We start from the raw sequence: 16270 nt of genomic DNA, 5'->3' as shown, positions 1-16270 counted from the left end.
CAACAATCAAGCTGGCATTACCTTTCGATGAGGTGAATACTCATCTACAGTGCTGAAACAAAAAGGAAAATCACAATTATTCTTTCCAGCCAAAACTTAGGAAAAGGAAGTTTTAGCTATAGCAAACTTTACAACATCAGAAAATTTTTAACAGTAAATGGTCACTGCAAAAAGGCTGCAGAGGCTCTTCAGGAAAAACTAAAGGCATCTGGCTCAGCCAGAGAACTTTTCTTTGACTTGCATAATCAATGTAGTGAAAAGAAATGCTGGCAGCCCATGAGCTGCTGGAGCAGGCAAACACAGCAGTCAGGGTCAGCCTCCAGGGCACAGGTCCTTCCACTATCCCAATGGCCAAACCACTTCCATTTGTTGGAAAAACATGCCACTTAAATATTTTTTATAGATGCAATAATTATTAGTAAAATAATAGCTCTGAGATGACTATTCCAAGTGATTTGCTTCTCAGTACTGCAGAGAGAATGAAGGAACCATCTGAAGCCACAGACTGCATGCAACTTCTGAGCGAATTTTTGCCAGCTTCTCCACAAACTACTGCTCTATCTGCAAGTAATCCCAAATGAAATTCATGGGAGTGAATTTGAATCACAAAGACTGCCCAACAAACATCAAAAAAATGAAATAATCTAGCCTTAGTGTTAAGAAGAGATGATTTGTAAAACTGAATATGCCACTTGTATCCACTCATCACTTTACTGAATTACAGAAAGATAGCAACAAAAATAAAATACACTCTGAATAAAAGAAGACTTGATCACTAATACAATCAATACTTACTGACGGCGATGCATCCCAAGTATCTTCTGGAATTCTTTCAGGTCCTTCTCAAGAACAGGATACTCATACACATCATCTAACACATTTCTGTATATTGTCTACAAAACAAAGCACTATCTTAAAACATCTGACAACTCAAACATTAATCTAAGGCTTCACATCAGTGGTCTAAGTTAATTCAGGCATCATCCTACTAAAACAAGTTTTATCATTATATTTATGCAAAACCTGTAAGGAGAGAATGCTCCTGTTTAAATTTACAGACTGATCAATATTCAATATTCTTTGGAAAAACACTCTTACTTAGTACTGTGTACCAAACAAGAGGGCAAAATGCTTGTATTATTTTGTCTATAAACAGGAAAATTTAAACCACTTGTGCCTATTACATGAAACCTGGTTAGGTCAGCATAACACATTCTGAAGCATGACAGCAAACCACACCATCATCACTTATCCAAAATGATAACAAATAGGTTCATCAGATTAAGACTTAAAATGGCAAATATTCTACTTTACTTTTCCTCACATCTGCATGCATTTTAAACTGAGTTGATGTCTTCCACAAACTCCCACAACTCTCCCTAGCTATAAACTAATACATAAATAAACCTTGCTTTTAATTTTGGGGGAAGACATTGTCATGACTGAAATTCTAGGAATCATTTTCTCTACACTTTTTCCACACCTGCATGTAGAATCCTTCCCTTTCCCTTCTAAGGAAATGAGGATCACATGCATGAGCTGAGGTTTGCTTTAGACCCCACATTCACAGATTTCTGCATTAATGATTTCAGCCTAAGACCCTGCATGTTGGCTTTGCACATGTAACTACAACCATCATTAACATTATTGCTGTTTAATACTGCACACGAGCTTCCAGAAGAGGAATTGTGAGACAGTGCACAGTCACACACCTCCATGGCCAGAAAGCCCTGCATCCACACAGGTGCAACTCTGTGTAACATAACTGATGCCTGAAATTATATCCCCTTTCTAGTACAGCAATACACACCTAGTACCAAAAAGAAAAATCCTAAGGTCTCTGCTTCCATATGCAGAGTGTCCTACTTTAAAAAAAAAAAAAAAAACCCACAAAACAAACAAACAAAAAAAGGAATCTCAAGATTTTCTCCACATTGCCTTACTCTTGAGCAAGTGACTGAAAAGATAAAAGACCCTTAAGAAGATCTCCAGTTGCAGACAAAGAACCGCATCAGTAAAAGTGGAAGATACTGCAAAGTGTCCTAAAATACTCTCATCTTTCAACCAGTGGGGAAAAAATACATATTGAAAAAAAAATCAGCCACCAGACTGATTTTAGGTTCACAACAACAGCACTATTTTCAACTTAACAAGGGCTTAATTAATTAAGAGCTGTTGGAACTCATACAGAAATATAAGAACTTTGCTAACAAGTAAGGAACAAAATTTTATTTATCAAAAATACATAAAGCTATGCTGCTCTCCATGTCCACCCAGCAAACACCACGGAATAGGATTTCACTCCTCAGTCAAAGTAGCATCTGTTACAGACACCTCAAAACTCTCTATGTCCATGATCCTCTGGATACTGACTGCATACCCTATTCTGACAGACATGATTGTGTCCAAGGAACCTCCAGATCTTTGTAGTTTTATTTCTTATCTTCCTAACTTTTCACATTTTCTAGTGACCACAAGAGTTCCAGAAGTTTCATATGTTAAAGCTTTTAATGTTGACTATATTGACAATACAGGATTTCTGTTCAAACTGAGTATATTTAAGGCATTTCAAAAAGACACATGTAAATAATTTTCTGTTATAGATTTCATGGATAAGATCTAAGTATGAAAAATTATGTTTTATAGATTTTGCTGTCGGTGCATTTTAGACACCATATGCAATTAAACAGTGCTGAAATGCATCACAGAAATTGTTTCAATACCTTTAAAAATTGTTTCAAATGCTCATCTTCGTGTAACCAGTCTTTGTAGAGAGAAGTCCACTGAGACACCAAATGCAAGACTTTTCTTTTCCTACAGGACACATCAGAGTCGTCTTCTTTCCCTTGGTGGTTCTTAGCACAATAGGTGCAGCAGGTTAAGGAACATACAATAAGATCTCAAAGAAGCTTTAAAATTAACTGCTGGCAAAGACTTTTCAATAATCTCATTTGCTAATGAAAGGTTTGGTTTTTTTTCACTGCATTGCTCAGTTTTAAATGTTTCATCCTGTCTGGAGCTTCAGGAGTTTCATAACTTTTGGGAATGAAATTCTCAGTAATAGGAATTTCAATTCATCCTCTGTGCCAAGAGGATTTTTTTCCCTTACAGATTAGAGAGGTGAGTCTATAAAAGTAAAATCAATTCAAAAGGAATTATACAATGTTCAGTCATATATTTTCTGCAAAACTGAGAATGAACTTTTGCCCTGCACACTGATGCCAATGTGAATGTCTGTGGGAAGAAGGGCAAAGCATAATAACACAAAAAACAGGCAAAGGAAGTCAGTTTATTTTTGTCTGCACAAATTATACTGTCTGCAGAAGTGACTCCATTAAAATTAAAAAAAAAAAAAAAGAAAGATTATTTATACTATTTCTCTCTATCCATAAGGCAGAAACACCAAATGTCAGATGATAACCACTTTGCACACTTGCTCCAGTCTCTTCATGGTTCTTTATCTTATAAGGGAAAAAACTGATGGTTTCAGAACAAAATTTAAAGATGATAGCCAAAGGTTTATTCAAACATTGATCCATAGCTTTGTAGCTCATCCAAGTCATTAGAAATATACGAAAATAATTATTTTATCTCACAATGAGTTAAGACTTATATCCTGTATTACATGACAAAAGGAGAAGAGACTGTAAAATTCTTTACTTTTTTCTCCTTGTGTATTCTGTAATGTATTATGCACATACAGGTATTCTATGAATTAACATAACCTGGGGAGGTTTTAACCACAATTTAAATTCTACCTTGTCACTGTTATAAAAGTTTATTTATCTTCAAACAAAGCTGACATAAAATTGCATTGTTGCTACGAGTTAGGCATTTGTCTCAAAACCAGGCATGTGACTTTGATATAAGGCTCAACATTAGATAAAACCAAGAGTAAATGTGTGACCCCCGTGAATACAACTTTCAGTAAAAGGATATTGCCTCAGAAGGGCCTGGCACAAGTCATCAGTCGTCATGAAAACCGTGTATGTGAGAAGGAAATCATCCAGGAGAGTTTCTGCAGAGGAAGACAAAAAAAAAAAAGCCCAAGGTACATCAGCAAGAGCAGGAAGAAAGTATCTACTGCTACTGTGCATGGCAGGAACAGGACCCCCAACCTTAAAAAAAAAAAGCCCAAAGAATACAGAATACATAAAGGTTTAAGTTTCAAAAAGTTAACAATGTGTTGCCACTGCAGAGATCAGTTCCTTTACTTAACAAATACATCCTCAGCCCTCAAAGCACCAACAGGAACAAAACAGGCACAAAATAATTCATCATAGTTCAGGAACCAGTAAGAAACTGGTTCTTATAACAAACACTGCCATCCTGGTTAGCTCAGCTGCACACAAAGCAGCCTTTCCACATATTAGCTTGTTGTGGAAATTCAAAATAGCATTTAGTAATAAGAGAAAAAAAAAAACTAGGATTGCCATGAACTGTGATTAATCTATGCACAGTAGTTGAGAACCACAGAATAAATACATTCAAGTCTCTAGATGGTTGGTTAGTCTTGTGGGCATCACTGTAAGCGCTGAGAAGTTTTCTCTAAGGTTTGTTCAATTGTATTAATGAAGAATTTTTCTCCTTCTGATTTCTATCAGTGTTACAAAACCAGGCTGAAGGTACTTGCTAACAAACCATCCCTACAGACTGAAGCTGTAGCACCTCCGGTTGTCAGGACAAATGGACAGTTTCAGATTTCAGTGTAACTTTTTCATTCTTCATTCCCATGTTACACTATTTTTAGGATTTTTCCAAACCTTTACGGCACACATCACTGGGGGAAAGCACTGGGTTTGCTCTTGGGTGACAGGGCTCAAGGTAATCTCATGTTGTCTTCAAAAACCCAGTGGCAGAATGGAGGTAAGACCGGTGCAGGTGTGCTACAAAATTATATGGGGCAACCATCAGAGCTGGCAACGAAAGAAAATTTGTCTAGATTAAGATACTTACTTTTAACTCCTGTGAGGAGGCCACACATGACAAGTTACCTGCACAGTCTCCAACATCACTATATGTAGGGCTTGCCTTGGCAAAGCTCTGAGCATCCTGGTCTAACTGAAGCTGCTTCCAGCACAGGCTGGACCCGATGCTTTCACAGCTCCCATCCAAATGGAATTATTACAAAATTTTTAAACAAATTTGATTCAAATTTTAGTAAACTACTCATGCACGATGCATGTTCTAGAGTATTTGGTTCAGACAACAAAATCTTTATTCCAAACAGACAATGTAATTGGTCTTTGTAACCACAAAAAAAAAAAAAAAACCCGCCCAAGGGAAGAAAAAAAACCCTTTTTTTTTTTTTTTGGTGGGGGGGGGGGGGGGCTGTTTCCAAATGGTAAAATTTTCCTTAAGTTTTGAGGGATTCCTTTTGAATTCCTGTATTTCTTTTAATTTCAGCAAATACACTGTGTTTCCTTTAACAAGAGAACAGCTCTGGTTTTTGTTTTTCAGGTAAGAACCGTAACATGGATAGAGGCTGAACCATAAAAGATGTGATTTCAGTTATACTGTAGAGCAAAAATATTTTACCAGTATAACTAGCTGGTATTAGTAAGCATTATACTGTGATTTAAGTGGTGGGTTTACAACTGCAAACACTAAGGGCCAAACCACACCTCACATGAGAAAGACAAGGCTGAGCCCCTATTTCCATGTCCTGATTTTCTCCCTATTTTTTTGTGATCTGTTCCAGTCCAAGCTAGTGCTTTTGTACAAGTGTGCAACTGAGAGCATCCCAGCAGCTTTCCACAGCAAGACTGCAATTTCACAATAATTTAGACCAATTTTTGTTACAGCTGCTTTGGACTTTATCAGTAAATTATTGATCCCATAGCTGCAGTGCACAATGGCAACGAGAATTCACCCATGTATCATTCAAAGACAGATGTCACGTGGATAAACATGGATGGATAGCTAATGACATCCCACCCTGTGAGCATGGGACTCAAAATACCTCCAGAGTCTTTAAAAAAAATTAAAATAAGTCTATCTCACTTGATGGATTTAACACTGCTGGTCCAGAAAGAGTCCTGATCTAAGGAGGCATAGGTTAAACCCCTTGCACTCAGAAGCAAAACAATTAAACTCTTTATTCTACCCAACATTGTTAAAAATGGTGGAAAGTATTATCTCTGCATAAAAAGAGTATTTTGTCTCAGTAAATGAAAAGACATGGTGAACAGCTTGTTCTCTATCTGAAAGGTCATCCATTCATTCTCTTGCACGTCTTTTGGATGGTACAATGAGGCTATTAAAGTTGGAGGTTTCACAAACATTTGTTTGGAAACAGCTGAACTTGGAGTCAACAAACACATTCTAGTTCTTTATTGAATTATGTGACTGTGCAGTGATCCTCACCAAGTCAAAGAGATGTTTACACCAGATTATTTCCCTAATTTCCTCCTGTGTGTAGGTGATATTTGAGTTTCAGCAAAACACAGCCATGTGTTCGGAAAAGAAATGAACTCCTAGTTGAAGCAAAAGTGCAATATTATCAATAAACGTCTCTAATTGTTCAAAGGAATGTGACTTTATCATAATAACTGGTGTTTAGCAAACAACTTTTATATTTATTTTTATTACTTGATAATCTGCTTTCCAGGTATCAATTCTTCCAGCATCCCAAAGTGTTGAGATGGAAGGAAAGACTGGTTTTTCTATAATGCCAGTTTCTTGCTTTTTTGTTTTATTTCCTTGCAAGAACTATGTTACAGACATTACTAATGCAATTCTCTCTCTCAAAAAAAAAAATCAAAACCTACAACAAACCAAACAGTGATGGAAAGTCTGGAACTGTACGTTTGCTCAGATAACTTACAATGAGTTTCAAGCCCTCTGTTCATCTCCATCTCCACGTCCTTCCATTCACAACCTGGTTTCCAACAACCCCATCAAAACAAGGTATATCACTCAGCCCACCTAAAGTTGCACATATGTATATATAGTGATTTCTTTTATCCTTTAAATGCAGAAGAAATGCTATGAAGAAAAGTTAATAAATTATGTTTTCTTCAGCTTGTGTACAGGCAATTCTTCAAATTGCTTCTGAACATGTTTAGAAATTTAAACCCTAGAGGAATGTTTTGAACAAAAAAATTCTGGATTATACATGTGGTCCATTAATAGCACCACTCATCCGTTAAATTACTTTAACAAGTAAGCAATGAAAGTGCTTTTGCAAGATTAAATATCTATTACCAGACATCACCTAAAGACTTAACAATAGTATTCATACTTTAAAATGCCTGAACTAGCTTGTAGGTATTTCCCTGAAGTCCTACTGTTTACTGTAAATATCTTCTGCATTTTCTTCCTAAATGCCCTGTAATTTAAACTCATTCCAAAATACTTTTTCATGTCATAGCAGGAACACAAAACCTGAGGGCGTACTGATACTTCAAAAATAATTTGCTCAAAACAAACAACTGCACATTTGTCAGACACTTTTGGACATTAATACATGTCCACAAATGATGATTTGCTGGTCTTAATCTACAACAGGAGAGAAAGGGTAACCATGAGAGGATTTATTCACAGCGTATTATTCATTCTGTTACTAAAGGCCACTAAGAGCAGTAAATTGGAATGAGGAAGAGCTGTAGCTGTACAAGTTGGGCTGACAATTATGAACAATAGTCTTTCTGAGATTTTTCTGTTTAGTCACATTTTATTTAAGAGTTTAAAAAGGCAATTCCAGGCAACTCATCAATAATTTACAGTTCACCATACCCCCACTCAGAATGGCAGTGAAATGCATACCCCTTTTAAAATTTTACTCCATGTTCCAAATTCTGCCTAAATTTGTGACAATTTTCCCTACCATTCCTAAAGAAAAAGTTTTTCTAACATTTGTAGCAAACAGGGAGAATAAAATGCATGGTAATAGTTGGACAAGAAAAGACATTGGAAGGGAAATCTTGGTGCTAAAGCCTATGATGCTATATTTTTTTTCTCTTCTTCATGAATTTTTTATTTAAACTTTTTCTTCTAGCCATCAACCTAACTTTTTTTTGTTCCTCACAATTTTCCTTTATTTGGCCAAGCAATTATTACAAAGTCTGCAGTTAAATTGCAGCTATGGAATATTTCATTTCAAAGACAATTTCAAACATTTTAAAGCTTCATCAAGACATGCAACAGAACCAGCATGAGTCCCATGGCCTCCTGTTCTTGCAGCTCTTTGGGGGAAGCCTTAGGCAGTAATCTCACCACACCAATTCTGTGCGAGTTCCACAGGCATAAAAATAATAAAAAAGCAGGCACCGTGCTTGTTTGTTATTAAATAATCAATTTGCAGCAGCTTCTGCTGAGACAGTTTCTCCCAGGCTATGAGCACCCTCCTTCTCCCAAGTGAAATAAAGCACTGTCACACACAGCTTTACCAGGAGCAGCTAGTACTGCTCCTCCCATTCCTCTGCAATGGACAAGTCCTTCTGCAAGACACATTCAGGGTGGCTGAATTTGGTGGGGAATGTGGACCTAGGGTCCCAGAGACAGGAAATTATAAAATATTTACATGAACAACGCATCATATATTCCCACCTACTAAAAAACCAGACAGGGTTCCCTGCTGCTTTCCGTGTGCACACCTACATCTCTAACAGGAGAAACCCTTTCTCTCTGACAAGACAGCTGTACAAATACCAGCTCAAGGTGATGGTACAATTATAAATGCCAAGAGGAAAAAATGGGTTCCCTACATGGGTTTGCACACCACGTCTGACTTTCTACTGGTTTCTTTTCTCCTTTCCCCACCCTGTTCTCTAGGCAGGCTATCAATTACTAAGGCTTAGGACAGAAATTAATATGGATCTATAAAGAAAAATCATCTGTGACACACATTTAACAAATCAGGACAGGCAGTACACTTCTTGGTGTTGCCACATCAAACACCTGTACCCTCTTCTCAAACTGGAGCATTTTCCTAAACTACTACAGTGATATGAGGCATCAGTGGAGCAGCCTCACTTTAATAACTTGTAACATAAACATTCAAAGAGACAATCTAAAGGAAATGCCTTTGTCACACTGAGTAAAGGTTAAATTCATTTGATTAAATTAGATATATTTGGAGACAGCTCTAAAAAGCAAATATTAAAAAAGCTATCTCACAGAATGAGCGAAGAATGAAAAGCATGGAAACATTCAAGAGTTACAGATAACTACAAATCTCTAACTACCCACCTAGTAGTCTATATGTTCACTTTATTATTTACTAGCCTGCATGTGCATCAACCAGCATCTTTACACCACCACAGCTAAAGCAATAGTGCATATATATCTACATTACAGACATGTCCAATAGCTAAGGCTGCATTTAGAATACAACTATTGCCCTACTGCTAATATTAGACATACTGTCCAGCTAAGCCAGATATAATTATTCCTAATGCCTGAGTCATTAATCCCTTTATACCCACAAGAACAGATAACTTGATGACAAATTCCAGTTTGTCCTGGTTTTCGGATCACACTACTACATCCTGAACAGACTTTGGGTTGTTACTTCTCAATGGCTACCATAAAAAAAACCACAAAACCAACAAAAATGAAAAAAACAAACAAACAAAAGCAGAAAAATAAACCAAACAAGTCCTCCCACTTTAAGTGACAAAGTCACTGCTGAGGGGACAAGAACCATTCTCTTTTTCATATCAAACTTTATAAAGAGCAACTCTTCAGACTCTGCTCCTTCCACTCTCTGTAGCATTCCTTTTTCCATGTTCTATCCTTTCCATTATGTTTATTTAAATACTATGAAAAAAATAAAGCTATGCAAAACAAGGCAACAACAGGGTTTAAAACATCTAATGCATCAAGTTTTTTTCTTATAACTGCATGGCTTACAAAAGGCAAATTCCTCTATACAGAGAAGTACAAGCATATAGACTCTGTGCATATAGACTGTATATTCCTTTCTCTGCAGATTGTATATGTCATGAACTGTTAGCTGGGGAGAGGGTACCAACAGTGAAATCTATTAAACTGCAAAGAAAAACAAGTAATCAGGTTTTTTGGGGGAGGAGGTTTTTTTTTGTTTGTTTGTTTGGGTTTTTGTTTTTTTTTTTTTTTTAACTTATCACTATTCTGAACCCAAGTCTCTTTGACTTTGCACTATACAAATCCATTGTGAATGGTTGTGCAAGAATTACAGAAAGATTTAAGGGTTTTTCAGGCTTGTATGCCACACTAAATCGGATTATAAGAATATATAGATAAAGCACTGGAATGCAAGTCTTTTTCCACTTTATGCAAAGCAGTGATTCAGCTTTCTCCAAGGATTTGCTGGTGGAGGCTAAACCTGTATGGATATTGAAGGAGAAACTAAAGACCAACAACAAAAAAGAGAAAAAAAAAGTGCCTAAATGCATAAGCCACTGGAACTCAGTAACTCATAGGTGAAAACTACTCCTGCCACTGTAGTGGCAAGCCTTCGTCATGCTACAGAGCAGCTGTGGTTGTCACTATGTGTATGAGAGAATTTAACTCAGACAATGAAAACCATGCACTGAATTAAAAATATAACACTCTAAACCCTCTGCTTTCCAAGCAGAGGAAATTGCTAAGTGTCCGTCCTTCCTGCTCAACTTATCTTTCAGAAATTTAACAAATAAAAAGAGGTCACAATACCTTCCTCATCCTCATCATGTAAGAACTTTAGTATAATATATTGGTTGTCAGCATCTAGGAACTCCAGCAGCATGAAATACAAGTGGGACTACACATGCATTTTTCAAACATCAATGGAAATTTTGAGGGACTTCTGTGTGATAATGAGGGGGGTGGGCGGGGGAGGCGGTATTTTTGAGAAAGACAAGAAGAGAGAAAAAAAAGTATTTTAGACAACACAGAACAAATTCCAAAACCCTTTAGCTATGTCATTTCCCATTTGTGACTATGGCAAAGATGATAAGATGACCATATGGTCAGCTCCTGACATCCCCTTATGTTAATACACTTACCAGTATTAGCCAGAATTACAAATTAAATAATCATCAACAACTCTGCTCTCATTTACATTCAGTGCATCATCTCTACCTTGCAGGACCAGACACTTTTCTCTAACATTTTGTGAGACTCATCCCCCAGAATATATTTGGGAAAAAAGAGTCAACTGCTAGATCAGCTGAATCCTTTGGAATTTTTACCCCTGCTATGACTGAAAAGCTGGGATCAATGACACTAATGCACCTTCTGACCTCATAGCTCATATTGGAAATATTTTTTTAGAAAGAAAATACTCACTGATGGGCTTAGCAACACCATAGTGATCAGAAACAGTTACGACATGCATCTCTCACAGTCATCAAGAAAAGCAGCCCTATGAGATGGGGTTACAGCTGGGCAAACAGACAGATAAGCCCTGTGCCTGAGTAAAATGGATACTGATTACTTACTATTCTATAGGGAATAAACAGTTTTTTCTATCCTAAATAATCAGTCACTTAGTTCAAATTAACCAAAATGAGGGCTGCAGCAAAGCATTTCAAGTTTTTCAGCCTCTCAGTGCTGAAAGCTCATAGCCTTGATAAATTCTTGTCACACCTCTTCCTCTCTTCTGCAAAACTGTATAACACACCTCAAGGCAGGCAATGCTACACGCAGATTTTTTTGTATGGTTTAGTTCATATAACACTATGCAATGCTTTGAAACTTTTCAGCAATGCAAACACAGGTCCTGCGTTTGAGAGTTGAGCTGTAATCAGAAAATTGCTTGTTCTGCAGAATCGGAAAAACAATTTGACAGCAGCAACTCTTTTCAAAGGTAGAAGTTTCTCAGTAATCTGTAATTCCACAGCAATTTACTAAAAATGTCAGGATGTCTCTGAGCACAAACAGTAAATGCAAATTGCTATCTGATCTAGCAAGATATTGCTCATGTCTGAGAGGCCCCAGACCTCCCTTGCATTTAGCACATGGCAACGGTGCTCAGCACCCTGCAGGATTAGCCCTTAATTCAAAATCAAATCCTCTGATAGTGCTATGCCACCATGGACACAGCATGAAGCAAAAGAAAAAAAAAAAAAAAAAAGAAAATGATGTTGAGAAAGAAAGGTCAATGAAAAAAAGAACATCGATATATAATTTGCTGCTAATGTATTAAAACAATTATGGTAGTTATGTCACCTAACCACCAAGGCACTGAGAAATCAATGCACAAAGGAATAAAGAGCAAGACATTTATTTCTGGCATTAGGTTAGAAAACTAAAATACATAAGGGCAAGATATTTAACTTGTACAACCACATGTTTTATTAGAGGACAAAAGTCAGAACTAGAAATAATTTCTAAGGTCATCTCCCAGAAATTTCTGGCAGTATTTTAACATCTGTAGAATGAATCAAACACATTCTGTCTGGTGAGGTCAAAGATGCTCCTGAAGTTGCATTCCAGTTGCTGCTATCACATGTATTGGAGCAGCTTCTTATTTTGCTGGAGAGACAAAAAGCCCTGAAACCACAGGCAGAGAGCAAATGTCAAACTCGTCCAGCTTTAATGAGACACTAATTTTTCCACATAGAAATCTGAAGCTCTCTTTTTTCCCCAGGTGGGAGGGAGCCCTGGTGATTCATGTGCAGCCATAATGGTCAGGGTTACTTGAAATTGCTGGACAAATCCTCTACGACTTACACATTTCAAAGCAATAGAAATGTTGCCTATAGCAGCCACCCTAAGCTATTGATACTTTTTGTTAAAAAAGTGCCTTTGACTGCTGCAACTAAAACACTGAAGCTTTCCAGGCATTGAAACTTGACAGTAAAGGGAGGTATTCTAATGCACACGTGAAATGTGAAATCCTCACACATGGAGAGGGCAGACACTCCTTATTCACATCAGGCATCTCCCAAAGTACTTGAGGAGAAAAAACCCATCCTCTCTTTCCATTGATTGATTATAATAAGCCACCCAGGCCAGGATTGCCTGGAGCAGCAGGACCGAGGATGAAAGATTTAATGGTTCCCTTTCATATTTCTGCCTGCAGACCAGCTGCCTGAGCACAGCCTGCTGTGATGTGCCCTCCTGGGTGTGCACCTCCAGCCTGCACATTGCCTGGCACCGCAGGCACTGGTGTGGCTCACTGAAAGTTGTATGAGCAAGGCAAGGTTCTACTTTTCTGCCTCTGTCTTGCACAGGAACTTCTTTGCATCAGTGCCATCACCCTCCTCCTCAGGCAACCAAGGAGATGCAATGTCTCCAGCTCAGAACCCCCAACGACACAAGTTCCAGGCGCCACTGAGAGCTGCCACTGCCTCAGTGGTGCCAGCAGGACAGGATGTTTTGTTGCCTGGTGGCAGCACAGCACAAGCCATCCTCCAGCAACTGACAGCAGTGCACAGAAAGGGTGCACAGGGCACCCTCTCTCCCCTCTGCCACTGGAAGCCTGGCCCTACCCATTGGGTGCTCTTATGTGCCTTAAGGCTGCTCGAGCCTTTTGCCTGGTCCATAAGTCCAGCACACATTCCAGTCTAAAGGAAACCAGAAAATCAGACATTCAGCTTTCAGAAACTTAACACAAAGGAAGATGCACCTAATCTTTATTCTTTTCATCTTTGCCGTCCAACACTTATATGGCATTGAAGAATAACAAAGTTTCAAGTTTAGCATGTCTTTGTCATTGCTGAATTGGAAAATCTCCTCCTAGGAAACAGTAATTTTCAGATCTAATATTATATATAAGCATAAAAATCATCACAGCTTCCAAAAATGCTTGTGAGTTCCTAATTTCTAGATCATTGAGATGCTTTAGAACAGTCTGCTTCTCAGTGACATTTCTGAGAACATGAGCCCAAATTCTCTGTTTACAGCCCAAAATTACATATATATTTGGATGTATATATTTAAAAACTCTTAATTGGCATTATTTTCAAGTTGAGACTATTAGCCCCAAAAGGCTTTACTTCCAAATCCACTTGGACAACATCCAGCCCGGCAGATTATGACAACTACAGTATAGTGATCAGAATACATTCCATGCTGCTACATGACATGGATAAAGGACAGATCAAATTACTCATGGCAGTGCCCCACCTAAAGCTCTGCAGGTCAGGTACAATGCCTAGACTTCAGCATGCAGCATTTTCCCATCACCTGCTGCTAACTGCTTTCCACACAACCAGAGGGATGGGTCCCTTAGGGGAACAGAAATGTACAGATCCACACTGTGTATTTTTAAAAGTGTTTAGCAAGTAGCTTTGATCTATTATTTTCCCCCCTACAAAGCAGCAAGGGGAAATTTCTTTGTGCTTCAGCTCAAGGAAGGAGGTATAAGGAGTATCTTGTTTGCCCCTGGGAGCCAAATTATCATAAATATGCTAAGCAGTGCTAACTCCCCAACATGTGGCATGGAGCATGTGCAGTAAACATCACAGCATCTCTTCAGGGAAGCCTAGCACGACAAAGCCTCCACTGGCAAATCGCTCCTGGCTTCTGTAGATTTGACAGAATTGCCTACAAAGGGAACGACGGTATTTTCATTTGAGCAAGAGCTGTTTAATTTTGTCCAAATTTCTATACAAGATGGGTAGAGCATGCAGTACACCAATGAGCAGACCACACATTTCTTCCAGCATAGGAAAGGTCAAGTGGTGGGATATTTTTGGTGTGTCGGGTCAAGCACACTAGGTTAGGGTCTTGTATACACAGCTGTGGCCCACTGTCATGGAACCTCAAAAGCAGAGACTCACTTAACATCTTCTGACATATGGAGGCAAAAGGCCCAGCAAAGATGCTACATGACTGTGATGTGTTACAGGCTCTGCTGGGGAGAGGGCAGAGAGAAATACATCTTGCAAACCCTACAGGAGCCCCAGACAGACACTGGCATGCTCCAATGTCACTGCTGTGGGGAAGGATGCCGCCTCCAGCATTTTGCACAGGGTGTACAATACTTCAGGCTGATGAGCAAATAATTCTCAGATAGCCCGGAAATAACTTATTCAATATTTAACAACACACCTATGATGCACTGCAGAGGGGGGTGGCACGAGGGACGTGACATCCAAGAGAACCCAAAAACCAAAGAGGGCCATCGTTGCATCTTGCATTTCCTCACCTGTCTTCCTCCCCATTCCCCACGGCAGTGAAGCACAGCTTCACAGTACAAAACCAGAACAAAGGGCACCAGAGCACTCATAAGGCAGCTGCATTTTGCTTCCCCAGGTGGTGAATGGGTGCCAAGAAAATCTGATGAGTTTCACAATGGTGGTGTTAAAATACATTGTAACACTAAGTGTAGGCTTATTTATAAGATATAGGTCCTTAAATTATGCCCTGAAATTGTACTTGCTACACTGAGACACGCAAATCATTCCAGTGACAGGATAACATGTAATTAAAGACAGCTTTTATGCTCATTATTATTACAACTTAATGGAAGACAGCAATAAAAAAATGCCTTGCACATAGTCTGCATATGTATTAAGAACATCTAAAAACTTCAAACAATTGTGTTTGTCAGTACAACCCTGTGCTGACGGCTGAATGAAAGCAATCAAAAAGGTTCCTGCTTGCACTCTTTAACGATCATACAGGGGTAAGACATGCGGAACAGACATTATCCAGAGTTCAGCTGCTTGGAAGTATTAAAACACCCGCATGGGCATATTTTCCTGTGGCAGCTGAACTGTGTTTGTGTACAATTTGGCTGCTTGCAAGACAGAGCATCTCAGTGCTACACTTTTAAGATACAAGACCCTTATTTTGATAATTTTCAAAGTATTTACGTTCATTGGGGAGTTCAGCATTAGATCCTTGGTTCAACTGTACCATAATTACTCAGGGTTGGTTTTTTTGGTTTTTTTTTTTTTTTTTTTTATGGCCTTGCTTAGTTAAATAATGGGGAAATACTAAGCAATTATAGATGAAAGCACAGTGAGGTAATTTTCTAAAGGTTGGTATTCACTCTTGCCATTATTTCAGATTTTAAGTGCTATTTATTGATTCATTCACATAAAAAGAAACAGATGCAAAACACAGCTCTCAGGCATAACTTTGGACTGGTATTGTCCAGCTTTCTTCCTTTGTCTCTTTTCCAAGTCTTATGAGATATTGTGTTTTTCATGCACACACTGGAAAGCACCTAATGCAGGAGATGCATTCTAATGTATTTCACTGAAAGTGTTCAATTTTTAGCCCTCCATCAAGACATCCAGCTGTCTCCTGGACTTCACAGGGCACAGAGGAATCTCCTTGGCCGCCAGGTAAACCCCACCTTTCTGCACAAGCAAACACGAATCTGATGCAATGTTAAGGACAAAATCAC

The 16270-nt window shown here is 38.4% G+C and overlaps 1 protein-coding gene across 1 annotated transcript in view; it reads right to left on the bottom strand.

Moving 5' to 3' along the window:
• Positions 1–16270, bottom strand: part of RAPGEF5 (Rap guanine nucleotide exchange factor 5) — a 91065-nt gene that overhangs the window by 32608 nt on the left and 42187 nt on the right. Inside the window, exons 4-7 of the mRNA XM_041418220.1 lie at positions 3940–4018; positions 2724–2868; positions 796–893; positions 22–52 (exon numbers count right to left, since the gene is read on the bottom strand). Of these exons, the coding sequence (XP_041274154.1) occupies positions 22–52; positions 796–893; positions 2724–2868; positions 3940–4018 (353 nt within the window). The remainder of the gene's footprint in view (positions 1–21; positions 53–795; positions 894–2723; positions 2869–3939; positions 4019–16270) is intronic.

This window comes from Onychostruthus taczanowskii, unplaced genomic scaffold, assembly GCF_017590055.1.
Source record: "Onychostruthus taczanowskii isolate IOZ18803 unplaced genomic scaffold, ASM1759005v1 scaffold59, whole genome shotgun sequence".
Taxonomy (NCBI): Eukaryota; Metazoa; Chordata; class Aves; order Passeriformes; family Passeridae; genus Onychostruthus; species Onychostruthus taczanowskii.
The sequence above is the reverse complement of the archived record's forward strand: the minus strand, read 5'-3'. Positions and strand labels throughout refer to the sequence as shown.